General features: G+C 39.8%; 1 protein-coding gene across 1 annotated transcript; it reads right to left on the bottom strand.

Moving 5' to 3' along the window:
* Nucleotides 1-3,922: 3,922 nt before the first annotated feature.
* Nucleotides 3,923-13,674, bottom strand: LOC114921067 (E3 ubiquitin-protein ligase TRIM39-like). The gene is made up of 10 exons (XM_029280311.2): nucleotides 13,611-13,674; nucleotides 10,084-10,314; nucleotides 9,612-9,984; nucleotides 9,410-9,505; nucleotides 9,071-9,304; nucleotides 8,782-8,929; nucleotides 8,372-8,398; nucleotides 8,181-8,245; nucleotides 7,375-7,491; nucleotides 3,923-6,213 (listed from the first exon to the last, which is right to left on the bottom strand). The coding sequence occupies exons 2-10, from the start codon at nucleotides 10,308-10,310 to the stop codon at nucleotides 5,827-5,829; spliced, it is 1,674 nt and encodes a 557-aa protein (XP_029136144.2). The 5' UTR covers nucleotides 10,311-10,314; nucleotides 13,611-13,674; the 3' UTR covers nucleotides 3,923-5,826.
* Between the last annotated feature and the right edge of the window lie 308 nt (nucleotides 13,675-13,982).

Genomic DNA, 13,982 nt, shown 5'->3' with positions numbered 1-13,982 from the left:
AATGATCTAATCGGGCTTAAAGTGAGGGAAGACAAACTTTGCAAATGTATGCCCGTCAGCACACTGTTGGAAAAAGTTGATTGAGTTGACAATGGCAGCAAGACAAATGTAACCTGTGGAAAAGTTAAGACATATTGAGAACACAAACATTTTTTTTAAACAGAAGTGGGAAAAATGACACCATCGGTGAAAGTGTTAGTGGATAGACAAAGATATTATTGTGACTGTAAAAATAAGATGTGTAAACTCCAACAGTGCTGTTATTTTATTTTTTTGCGTGTGTGTAAAATGTTTGAGGAAAATGCAATCGAAGAGAGTTTAAAAAAAAAAAAAATAGCTTGAACACTTCAAAAACATCAAAGGACATAGTACAAGCCTCAATCTTAAGTGTGAAAAAACTCTGTCATAAGAAGGCACTTATTGTTTGTGGTTAAGTAAAGCATGTGAACAAGCCAATTTACTGATGTGTTAAAGTGAAACAACTGTTAATCATGTTGTCAGTATTTTTACTCTTCCTGCACCCCGTTGTGTATGTATGCTGAAGGGAATTGCATAGAGTGTTTCTAGATCCATGCACTCAGTATGTAGGAGTTTTTTCTTTCACATACCTTCTGATAGTAACCCTGAACATTGACCTTTTTTGATCTCTCATCTCATCTCATCTGTCTCTCAATACTCTAATCAAGAGCAACACGTCTGTCATCACACTATGCATGCATATGGCATTGTAAGCAGCACTGAAAGGCATCATTGTGTGTTCAATGCGAACTTCAGCATGCCCAAGATGCCCACAGCAACAGATCTTACATACTTAGCAGGAATGTTAAAGATGTTCAATGTTTTCACAGTTTTTTTTTTTTTTTGCGAGGAAATGTGCTTTTATAGGTGATTTGGGAGTCTGATTCAGATGCCCTGTGGGAGTTTTATTTTTTATTGTTTTGGCTCCAGAAAACCAAAAAGACAAGGGCCAAGATGTCAAATTCAAGGATTTAAAAAAAGGCAATCAACAATCCAGTTGGTCATGTCATGATAGCTTCAGCCATCTTTTATGCAGTCAATGATCTAATCGGGCTTAAAGTGAGGGAAGACAAACTTTGCAAATGTATGCCCGTCAGCACACTGTTGGAAAAAGTTGATTGAGTTGACAATGGCAGCAAGACAAATGTAACCTGTGGAGACAGCAGGGGGCGGAAGTTTTGGTAGTATGCTAGTACAAGCAGCCGTACTAGCAGACCCAAAAAGCAAACACTAATTCTTGTCAGAACTCAGTCTTTAGTTATCACCGTCTCTATAGCCTGTTTCTATTTCTGGAGTTTACAACCGTACTGTGTGGGTGAGAGTGGTGGAGTGACTCTTCTGACATTGTTAATACGTTTGAGCCAGGTTACATGATAGCAAACAGACTGAGTTGGACGATTTTTAATGAATCGTCATGTGGTGGACACTGAAGCTTCAGTGTTTAGCCAGCTCTCCACCGGTCTTAAAACCTTTCTGCGCTCTAACCTCTCTCCATTTTTCTTTCAAAAGCATCTCCAATTTTTTTATCCTGGTTTCACCACATTCCTGCTTGTGGAGCTTTTTTTTTAGAAAAATGCAGAGGTTTTTCAGGTCGGGTGGAATCACTTCTATCTGAACCGGTACACCTGCCCCGCTTCCATCCCTACCACACCTGGTTGGTTTGGGGCTTTCAAATGGCCAAAGAAAAATGTTTCCTTAATGTGTGATGATATAGTAATGTAATTTTACGGTCACATATGACTCCGTACATATCTTACACAGAAGTAAGAGAATGGGGAATGACATGCGGGAAAGGAGCCACGGGTTGGATTCGGACCATAGCCTGCATACATGGGGTTTGCGCATTAACCACTAGACTGCTGGCGCACCAAAAAAAAAAAAAAGAACACCTGATTATGAAGGTTAAGATTCCCCCCAAACCATAGTAGTTAACACCCTGGATACATAAATGCAGATACCAAAGCTATTATTCATATAGGTATAGTGATATTTATGTCTGGACCGGTCACTGTCGTCATTGCCCACTCTAGAGACCTGCTGCTAGCGTGGCCAAAATTGGAAGTGTATTTATAGTACTGTATGTCGATGCTTTGAACCTTAACAGCTCCTGTACAACACAAACTCTTTCTTCAGCAGTGCCAGTCCGGACTCTTTTCCTGGCCAGTTTTGATGCATTTGATGCAGTTCAGAGTCTCATGAGGCCCTTTCTGTTCCAAACGCTTGTCTAAATGCAGCCTGCTTTTGTCCTAATTTATCACAAACTACGTGTCAGACTGCAGCCTTCAGTGAAATATGCAATAGGAGGTGTAGTCAGAGGATCCTCTTACACTTAATCAATCAGCCTGCACAAGATGTGTTGGACAAACCTGTATAACCTAGATCACTGTGAAGGACTGTGAGGCATGGGAAGCAGTAGTAAACAATGAAACAGTGAAGCTGTCACAGAAGATTTTGGTATGAAACTCAACACAATGCATATTTTTGGCGAGCGCTGACAAGTGATGCTTTGTCTTCAAATGCAGAGAAACGCAGACCGCACAAAGCTCAGAATGCATTCATGTGTGTTCATTCTGCAAAACCGGTTTTGGAGAAACCGGTTTCTGTCTTAAAACATGTAGACGCACACACGCGCACGTACACTCAGGTCTTCAAGTTCAAGCAGAGGAAGAGTGGATGCTGCATCACAGTTTCATGCACTCCTCCTTTAAACGGCTTTAAACGCCTCACATGTATCTGTAAGTAAAAGGCTCCACCTAGTGTTTGTGTTGATTCAAAGAAGCTTCAGATAAATCATCATGGTTGTAATGTGAACTAGGGCTGATCCCCTGATTCATTCGTCAGAGCCTCAGGCGACTCTCACAGTCGAGCACAAGGATAAATTACAGCTACAGGGGGGTGTTTAATGTCTAATGTTACATAGATTTGTCCGTTCAAATACTTCTCGACTCGTAGACTATCTTGGCGTAAATATCACCTTATTCATACTTTTAGTGCAGTTCTGAAAACCACACGTACTTTACATCGATCTCCTTAGTGTGTCTATGAAGAAATCCACCAGAAGTGTTGATAGAAGCAGCATTATCCATGCTTAGAGAATTTCATTTTCTTCTTTTAAAGATTTATTTTGGGGTGTTTTATTGTAGAGATGGGACAGGGGGGAGTGGGGAGATGACATGCAGGAAGGGAGCCATGGGTTGGATTTGAACCTGGGCTGCCTGTTTAGGTCTAAAGCCTCTGTACATGGGCTGTGCACTAACCTCTTGGCTACCGGCGCCCCAAGAATTTCATTTTCTAGACGTCAATCATCGGCACAGGTGTGTGCAATAGGCCATCAGAACAGGGGGGAGGCACCTCCTTTTCCAACAAAGGCTCTCATTGGCTGTCATAGGCTGCTGGCTTGTTATGGATCTAATGTGTTTGGATTAAATCTTTCACTGGATTGAAATCGTTGGGACTCATTTTTGGATTTGGATGATTATGAGCTGAAGCGTTCAGTTCATCTTCAAATGGTGAGTTAAAAGACGCTCTTTGTTTGTTTGACGCTGGTCTGACCCGCACACGCTGGGACGTCAGTGTGTCTGCTGTATTGGACAATATGGTTATAAGGTCACGTTAATGCAGACTTAATGAATAAGATCGATGATGTCCTATCATAGATTCAATGTTATTCCAAGATTAGAAGATAAATGCTGATGTGATTAAAATCTGAAGAACCAGGCTCGACTTTGTAAATCCTTAGCTGGGGACAGAGGCCTAATGTAAACCCTGAAATGTCCCTAAAGGTTCTCTTTATAGTGCCCCCTAGTGGTCTTTTATATTACAACTTTTATTTCACATAACAGAGCAATATCATTCTGCAAATATAAACATACAGTGAAGTTCAGACAAATGTGGAAAATGACTCTTTTCTTATTGAGATACAAATATCTTTATTTAGATCAAAATGTTTACAGTGTATGTACAGTGTAAGCTTACATCCTCAGAAAAATTACTCCTCTAGTTTCTCTCTTTTTCTTCACAAAGGTAAGCACAAATAAATCAGTTCACAAAGCAATAAAACATGTGATATCCTGGCTCTAAAGAAGTCCTGTAAACTGATAAATGCGGGGATAATATTTAGACCCAAGCTGCCACTTTGATAGATGTGAGATCATGTCTGTAAAAACAACATGTTATATATGTTTTAGGTTTTGACTATATATGATTGTGAGGCATCAAATATCCCTTTATAGGTGTTGCTGATTGCTTAAATCAACATTTATCAGCTGTAAATGAGTATTGAGAGCATAAAAAATAAGCTACATCTGGGTGCTGGTGGCGCAGTGGTTAGTGCGCACCCCTAATGTACTGAGGGTTTAGTCCTCCAAGCGGGCAGCCCAGGTTCAAATCCCACCTGTGGCTCCTTTCCCGCATGTCATCCCCCCTGATTTCCAACTCTATCCACTGTCCTATCTCTCCAATTAAGGCACTAAAAGATGTAAAAAACAAGCTTCATTACCAGAGTCAAAGACAAAATATCCAATAACTTTTATATTACATACATGTGATTCAGGATTTAAAATCTTCATTTCCCACTGGATCAACACCATATCATTTAGTTCCACAGTTAGTAAAGGTGGCTTAAATTGACTCCATACTGGAACAGGATTATTAGAATATACAATAAGGTATTTACAGTCCTGTCAAGTTTTCTCTCTTTACTTTTCTTGAACTTCTGCTGCCAAGTTTTCTTTCACAGCAACGTACTATTTCCACGACCCGCATCAGTTTTTCCGCCTCTCTTCTCAGACTTCTCCCCTTTTGCAGCATCTGCGTAGCGGAACCGTTGAATAAACTCCTACACCCCGTTTCTCTTTTGTGTGTTTCCTGAAGTTGAGATCTCTCTAAAACTCTTTTCACACATACGGAAATCTCCTGAAAAACTCCGGAGATTTGGCTACCCGGAGGTTCTTTAGGCTATGTGTGAACGCGAACAGCCGCAGACTTTACCCGGAGTTTCTCCGGCCAGACCCCTAGTATTTTATCCGCAGAATATCAGAGTGAGCTGATGTCTGAACGCGGCAGCATATCCTCCGGAGATTTTCAATTCGAGCCAATGGGACCCGAGTGACATTTATATACAGTGACCGGCAAAAGTGTCTGCACGCAACCTCTACGATCTCCGTGCTCTAATTAAACGTCTGCATTCTGTTTTCTGTTCGTCAGTATGTTGTTCTCCTCTCTTTTCTGGATGTTGTCATTCCATTGGATTACACATAGCATTGATATGAAGGAAAATATTCTCATTATAACGTCGTGTAGCAGACTCTGTTGCTTCGGCCGCTACTTCCGCGTTGTTTATGTACGTCACGTCTTACCTCGGGAAATCCCCCGCGCCCCCTCCCCTCTGACAGGGAAAGTCCCCCGCTGTGAGGAGCATATGTGAACGGCTAGTTCAGGAGAATCTCCGGAGAAGTCCTCCTGTAAATATCTAGATATTATCCAGAGTGCATATGTGAAAACGGCTTAACTCTGTAGCAGGTAGTATTTTGGGGGGGGTTTAAAACACAGCTATGAACAGCTTTAGGTGTTGTATCTTTACAGAAAAGCCTCCATAGATGTCTTAAATGAGCAGAAGACGTTACTGGGGCATGAGGACACCTGTTACGGGGGACATCAGGTTTGTAGGATACCTGAGTGACACAGCTTTAATGTAGTGCATTGTACTGCATTCTGCAACTGGCTGTGTAGATCTTAACATTGGTATGTACTCTGCATCCAATTCAAAAATTTCTCATAGAGCTCAAAAGTTATTTTGAAGCCTCCACTTTAAAACGGCATAGCCTCGCCAGGAGACCCGAGCTCAACCGGACAGATAACCAGCGGCGCTGTGTTTTTGCCGTTGTCATGGAGACATGGGTTTAAGTACGGATACAGAGGCTCAGTGAAGGAACACCCGCTGTAAGTGTAGATGTGGGTCTTTGCCTCGGCGTCGTAGAAGGACACAGACCCCGCCCCGTAATCCAGGAACACGCCCACTTTATTTGGGATGGCCTGGAGATTGAGGGAGATGGAGGGACCAGCGCAGGCACTCAGACTGCTGCCTTTTCTTCGGCAGATCGCCCAGTATCCGCTGTCAGGACGCACCGTGATGGCCCCCTTCCTGTTAATAGACTCCCTCGCCACTCCGAGATCCCAATCGCTTTTGTCACTAACCTGCAACACAACATTGAGAGCACAAAATTAGACAAACAAGCAAATGAATGAAGCTACATCGGCCATTTTTTGCTTTCTTTTTCTCTACTAATTTTCTTTATTTTAGCTTTGATTGAGATTCCCGAATCCAAAGCCAACCGGGACCAGAAATCAAAAGAGGAGCTCACACAAGGCTAATATGTTTATACACTTAAATGTTTGGAGGCATGGGGGAAAAGTGGGTCTGACTGCCTCGGGCCCCAATGAAAGAAAAGGGGCCCATATTGAGCCTGAAATAATTAATGTGATGGCCATGTAGCCTGTTAGGTTGCACCTTCTCTTGTCTTGTGTTGCAGGTACATGTAATTAGTAGGTGTTGCTGTCCAATCAGCCTGACTGAGAGCACCTGGGCCCAATGCTCCCATTCCGCTCAGAGAGACTTTTTGAATGCGCCATGTTTGGTTACTAAATTTTCCTTTTCCAACCAACCCATGCAGAATACTTTCTTCACACACCTACTAACCTATTGACTCTACTGACACCCAAAGCTCATTTATTTTGCAATTGGATTTATCTTTTTATAAATAAATCTGCTTAATTAAGTGTTATCTTGGTGTCTCTGCCCTTATTTGCCATGGCCTTTGAGCCAGTCATGACAATAGTATTTGTTTGGATACATGTCTCTAAAAGTAAAATTGGCCTAATAAAAGAACACGATTGTGCTCGAGGGGCTAGATATGATATTTATTTTTTATCCGGTCCCTATTAGATTTAATGTCAGCCATTCTTAATATTAATTCTAAAGCAGAGCAAGATACATTGGCCACAAGGGGGCGTGAGGAGTCTTTCAGTCACATCAAATACACACAGAGCAGAGCTGCAGCAGAATCGAATTGACCAAAATAAAACATGTTAATTTGCAACATGTAGTAAATAATCATTGAAATGACTCAAATGAAAGCATATGAAAAGAGCTGTATGCTTCATAGAACAATTCAAAGACTACCTGTTTGTCTTTGCACAATTATATGAAACTAAATGAGAGTGTTATGAGATCTCAGGTATCTTTGTGAACTGACTTAATCACATTTTGTAACGTTCAACAATGTATTCAATTACAGAACATGTTTTTCAGGATGGTTAAGGAGTTATTATTGTAGTTGGAGGGTTGAGAATTCCTACCTGGATTACCCAGTAGCTTCTTCCAGAGGTGAAGCTTTGTTTCCCGAGAACAGAGACACAGGAGTCAAACCTGAGGGGATCCACTGGGCGACAGAGTTTCTGGCAACTTAGGCTTACCTGTGGGTCATCATAATAACAGTCAAAAACAAGAACAATTGTTCACTCAGAGTCCAAAACTTTCAAATTGCAATCATCAATAGTCAAAAGACCTTTTTGTAGGGATAGACTTCTTGCTGAGCCTATCTGGACAGTCTACTTTCATTTACCCAGGAAATCTCATTGTGTTCAAGACTAGGGTTTACATGATACCAGAGTTTTAAGCTTCAATATAATACTAACAGAAATCCAATGATATTGATACCTGTTCAATTACATAATGGGTTTTCTGTTCTTAAAGGCATGTGGCTGCAGGAGCTGGGGATCGAACCCTCAACTTTCCAGTTGAGAGACAACCGCCTCTACCAACTGAGCCATATCAGCCATACCCCTGTTACACTAAAGCCTTGTAAAATAAATATAATTTATGTAAGGAGTGAAAGGGAGAACTAAAGGGTCATCTAGAAGCATCATGTTGGATATATAACATGGGGTCATCTGCATAATGATCGTTTTTTACACTACAGCGTTGCAGAATAAATATTATTTATGTAAAGACCGAATAGCAGTGGGCTAAATACTGATCCTTGAGGTACACCTTTACATGCAAATTGATTTGGAGACTTAATGAGAAACCAGTTGCAACAATAGCTTGAACTCTTACTAATATGACATGTTGTACATAGTTCAGTCAGGAATTCTAGAGTTACCCTTTTTCCATCCGGGGACAGAATGAGCCAGCCTGAAGCGGTCGCAGGATCCAGAGTCACATCCACTGGAGATCAAAAGAATGAATGGATGAGAGATGTGTGTGTGTGTGTGTGTGTATATATATATACACACACAAGTTATATTTTAGGTTGACTTAATCTCTATATGAAGTTCATATTCATACACGTACTTGCATATAGATTCAGTTGGATGGCTTCTACGAGGAAAAGAAAAACAAATGTTGTCAGTTTGTTATTTCATTTCATGGACAACTTGGTGCAGCAAAACTAGCCGCGATTTACAGAAGCCCTAAGCAGACAAATATCGATACATTTTACATAACTCTGTTTTCTGGTCACCTCAACTTAATTATCTCGTTATGTTGGGATCAAAACCCAGGTCTTCCCAAGATAACCATGAATTCCTTGAGATCTTGAGAATAGCTTGAGAAAAGCCCCCAGCCAACATGTAAAAGCCTGTCTAGTATATAGTGCGGTTTCAATAAATTCTGTTGTACTATGTGAAATAACAATAAAGGCATTCTATTCTATTCTAAAGAGTTAATTATTTCCCAACAACATCCCCGCAGAATTCACTGACCATCTGCTGATAGTTTCTTTTCCATTTCATTGCAGGCTTTCACCAAGTTGGAGAAAGCTGTCCTAACCATCCCAAGGTAGTCTTCTGAGAGCATTGAGACCTTCGACCAGTCCCTCATTCCCGTTGGAGCACTCAGAGACGAGAAACTCTGAATGAAAACAAGTGAGTAACACTAATTATTTTTGAGAACTTAAACAACCTTCATCAGGGATTGGATTTTTATTATTTGATAGACTTTGCACAAAGTTGGTACACTGAAAACCTGATCATTATGGCAAGACTTTCTTACCTGTATGAGATGAAGGGGTTCCGCAGTGTGCTCCAGTTGCTGCAGCTCAGTGCGTTTAATCTGCAGCTCGTTGATCTCCCACTCAATCTCTTTGAGAAGCCCCTCCGCTGACCTCTCAGAGGCTTGTTGCTTCTCCTCCATGTGCTTAATGAGCAACGCCTGGTTTGTCTCTATGGAGCTTATCACCATTGTGGCAACCTGAACACTTTTCTCTATCTCTCTGTCTTTATTTACCTGCAGATAAGCATACATTTCTCATGATTTATTGTAAAGTAAACAAAACCAGACATGATGGCACATCAATATATTATAGATTAAGGATAAAATGACAACACTGACTTTGCCCAAGTCCACTGAAGCCTTGATCTCATCACACTTGCTGAGCATGGTGTGGATTGCCTGTTCAAACTCTGCGTTGAGCTTTCTCATATGAGACTAAAAGATTGAACACAAATTCATCATCAGAAACGCTGTAAGGAACAACAGAAAAAGGCATGATGCATATGAAAATGATTCTATTTCAAAAACCTCTTTCCCTCACCCTGATCTTCTTGGATTCCGTGTCCATAGGAACAATCTTGTGGTGTTTGTGTTCCTTCTCTGTGCATTTCAAACAAACAGGTACATGATCGCTCTCACAAAACTTCTCCAGGAGCATGTTGTGTTGTTTGCAGAGGTGACTGTTGACAAAGGTGGCGGTATCAGTCAGCGTGTGCTTGGTCAACACTTGATCCCTCAGATGAGGTGTCAGGTGAACTTCACAGTAAGACTTCCTGCAGACAAGGCACGACTTGACACCCATTATTTGGCTATCGAGGCAGATGTCGCAGGGGACTTCATCAGTGATGGAGGATTGCTTAGGGGGAGCTTTCTTTCTTGGATGTACCTTGTAAATTGGCTTGCCCTTCAGAGATCTTTTGATAAAATATGGATCATGTTAATTTGACAAAAGCAATAAAGAAGGGTATTTCATGGTTTAAAAATTCAAACAAAGAATGTAAATATCAAGTGACCTTTTGAATCCTTCAGTGATCTCTTTTAACACGACGTTGATCCTGAGATCTGGGCGTTTTCTGAAAGTCTCTCTGCAGAGCGGACACTCCGTCTTAGGTCTCGAATCCCAGAAGGGTTTGATGCATCCCAGGCAGAAATTATGGCCACATGGGATAGAGACAGGGTTTTTGAAGAGGTCCAGACAGATGCTGCATCGAAACTGATCCTCGCACAGCGCGGGGGCCATATTTCTGATCAAAGAATAGAACTGTTTTACTTACTATTTTCCAGACTTCACCTCAGAAGCAATCATAATAAAAAGTTAAATTCAAATAATACACTTTTGGATTCTAAACTCCTTAATCCTTCATCATTGATGCAGAAAACGTAAAAAAAAAGTCATTGAAAGAAAAGTCATTGATCAGGTAGTTTGGGCAAATTCCCTTGAGGTGTTTAACTTGGAAAGTAATTCCAATACAGATTAAACAACATAAAAACATTACACACAAACAATTGCAGAATGTCATTGTACGCAGATGACATTTTACTTAACATGTCTAATACGTAAAATGATAATTAGGTCAAACTAATTAGTGCCTCGGCTCTTGGATTGGCAACAGAGCTTTCAAACTCTTTGAATGGATTCCAAAATACAGACAACAAAGACAGCAACAACATCATCACCTAATAAATCTTTATATGCAGTAAACTGGGCATATTCACTTTTGTCATCAGGGAATAAACTTGGGAATTATCTTCAATGAAGATACAATTTAGCACAGAAATACAAGATAGTAATCTATCTAAAAAATATATATTTTATGCAGATGACATATTAGTTTACATGTCAAATATGTAGAGTAATAATTTGGATCAAACTACTTAGGAAATGTGGGGAGAGAGCGGGGGATGACGTGCCCCAAATAGCATCAGGAACTGGAGTTGAACCTCTAACCAGGACTGCGACCTATGTACATTTGCTTCCCGCTTCACCAACTGAGCTTGACCAGCGCTCAACCTCAAACTTTTAAACTGGATTCCAAAGTACATACAACAAACACAACAGCTGTTTTGCATTACCAATATAATTTGCATTACCTATTGGCTCAATTACAATGTCAGCCTTGTATACACTGTCATAGATTTTAGAAATAAAAAAGAACTTAAGTTACTTGTGTGTTCTCCGAATGTTAAAAGTCTTTCTTCTAAAATACGTTGCACTTGTTTTGGTCTATCTCATTGTTGATGAGTATAATTGGAATGACTACTTTGATATTATATTGCAGCCACAAACAATGCACTGGCTACATACATGGTCATAATAAAAGTAATTGGCAACTTTACAGATAATTTTTTACTTGAATGAGTAATTGTTTTTGGTCTTAGAGAAGAACTAAAACCAGTACTGACCATAGGACAGCAATTATACTAATTGTACTGGTGCAAGTGCTGTTTAAATAGGGTTGAGCCACAAAAAAATAAAATTGACTTGAATTCTTATCCAATTATCCATTCAAAAAGTTTGACCTCCTTTTAATAGTGCAAATTATACATTTTCTCTGAAACTGATTCAGACAACAGATGCCGGCAGGACCTCCTCCCTTCACAAAAAAAAGTTGTCTTCCAATATTTGTATCATTATGAAGGTCACATATGATACTCCTTTTCAACCAGTTTTAACAAGTCTCAGTTTTGGCTCACCAAAAGTTAAGTTACTTGCTTAAAATCCAATTTCAGCCCTGCTCAGAGCAGTACGACGGAGGATTAGGGCCACGTAAAAAAAAAAAAAAAAAACTAAATTTCCGAGTTTAATCTCGTAAATTAACAAGTTCGAGACCAGCCTGCGCAAAAATGATGAAAGTAGAACTCTTAAAGTCTTTAAAGAATAAAGTTGTTATTTTAGTCTATATCAGAAGAGCAGCAGCATCCTGTTGTCAAATGACAAACATGGAGCATCTTGTCCTAAAGGTTTCACTCATAAGGAAATAGTCTACTTCCTTGTGTAGTCGGTAAAAAAAGTTCAAGAGAAGTTTTCACTTCAACTTGCATGACCTTGTTTATCTGTAAAATGATTTATGAACAGGATACAAACTGGTTCTGCACATGAGACACTTTAACAAGGCAGACCGATAACAGACACAAATAGTTGTGTTGGGGCTTTACTTATGCAGATAAGAAACTACACATGCTTTTGGCTCATCATCATCTTCACATTGTCATAAAATATCAGCACCCTGACAAGATACTGCAAGAAACTGTGGCTTTTCCGAAGAAAGAACCACACGGACTTGGAAGAAGTTGTCTGCAGAGGAAAATACTTTAAGAGTTCTACTTTCATCATTTTGTTCAGGCTGGTCTCGAACTCATTAACTTACTCGTAATTTAATTGTATTTTCTCTTTTTTTTAGACTTTATTATCGTAAATTTAGGACTATAATCTTGAAATTTAAAAAAAAAAATTTTTTTAACATGGCCCTCATCCTCCGGCATTATTATTAAAAATGGTTCAGAGACCCACTTTGGGTGTTGACCCACCAGTTGAGAGCCACTCATTTAAATTGGTGTTATGGTTTTGATTCAGTATTATGCTGCACTTTTTTCCTAGGATGGTGTAGAGATGACTCTCTATTCTGTGTCTAATTGGCTAGCACACACTAACTATGCAAGAGTAGTCTTACATCTAGATGTTTTTAACAGTGGCAGTTTATACTCTGCTGGACGAGCCACTTAAAAAAGAACTTTGGGGGAAAAAATTGAGAGTATACCCACATCTTTAGGCACCACTACACCACTGTTTTCAGGTATGTTATACCAGCATGATGGCAACCAACATGACTTATCAACCTGAAGGGCTTGTCATCTGATCAGTTAAGTCGACCTGAACTCAACTTGTTGCCATACAAGTGAAATCAGACAGTCAGTTCAGAGTAGTCATGGGACATTTCATGCAAAGATAATCTGTTCAGTAGAAACACATTAAATATAATGATATAATGGTGCAGATGGCTCAGGTGAAAAGCAAAAGTCAAAACAGAGGTACAAATTCAGCCCAAACCAATGTTTTCTGAAACATCAAAGAGGATTTTAGGCACCCAAACTTGACCAAACAGCGACAAAGGTATCACATGTTTAAGATAATTCTAAGAAATGTTAGTATTCAGGTCAGGCAGAGGTGCAAAAACGTTCTAGTTATATTGAGGAAAGGATCATGATTTGGGTGTCATATATGTTTTTGTTACCCATCCGTACCCCCTTCCTCGTAAGCAGACTTTACACTATCAATCATATGCTATTTTTTTGTCACAAACTACAGTGAGACACAGTAGCACAATTAAAAACATGTTAGACTCTGCCTTTTTATGACACATTTGACTTGTAGTTTGATTTCAACGGTTTCACCTCTGAGTATTATTCTTCTCAAAATACAACAAAAGTGAAAAGTAAAGCATCTAAAGTCAGATTATCTTGATGCACAGACCAGAAAGAGATTACTAAATACTGTTTTTTCACTCTCTACAAAAGCTGTGTGCAGTAAAAATGGTCTTACCTGGTTGGGTTAACAGACAGAGACTCCTTAACAGATGTGTGATCAACTGCTGTATGAACTTGGTAAAAACAACTTCTTCCTCAAATACTCAGGGCTCGGGAAGACTTGAACAGGTAAATCCGGTTCTTCCTCTTCACCTTTATTTGGCGCTTTTCACAGCAGGTGTTTCTCTTTTGAACCAATTGAGTAATTATTACCTGTACTGTATTTGGCTTGAACATGGGTATTACCAAGAAGAAGTTCAATGACCCACAGCCTTTGCAGAATGATAAAAAGTTTCAAAACCTGAAGCTAGTTATGGCCTGTTTTTTGGTTTAACAGGTATAGATTCTCACTTTTTTTGCAGTATCTGCACATGGCAAGTACAATGTT

The sequence above is a fragment of the Labrus bergylta genome, chromosome 22, assembly GCF_963930695.1.
Source record: "Labrus bergylta chromosome 22, fLabBer1.1, whole genome shotgun sequence".
In the NCBI taxonomy this organism is placed as follows: domain Eukaryota; kingdom Metazoa; phylum Chordata; class Actinopteri; order Labriformes; family Labridae; genus Labrus; species Labrus bergylta.
The sequence above is the reverse complement of the archived record's forward strand: the minus strand, read 5'-3'. Positions and strand labels throughout refer to the sequence as shown.

What these genes read in the sequence shown, in the direction of transcription:
- LOC114921067 (XM_029280311.2), bottom strand. Translation starts at nt 10,310, where the DNA reads ATGGCCCCCGCGCTGTGCGAGGATCAGTTTCGATGCAGCATCTGTCTG. An exon ending in ATCACTGAAGGATTCAAAAG is followed by an intron (nt 9,985 to 10,083) that starts GTCACTTGATAT and finishes TTTTATCAAAAG; the next exon opens with ATCTCTGAAGGGCAAGCCAA. An exon ending in CTTCAGTGGACTTGGGCAAA is followed by an intron (nt 9,305 to 9,409) that starts GTCAGTGTTGTC and finishes GCTTATCTGCAG; the next exon opens with GTAAATAAAGACAGAGAGAT.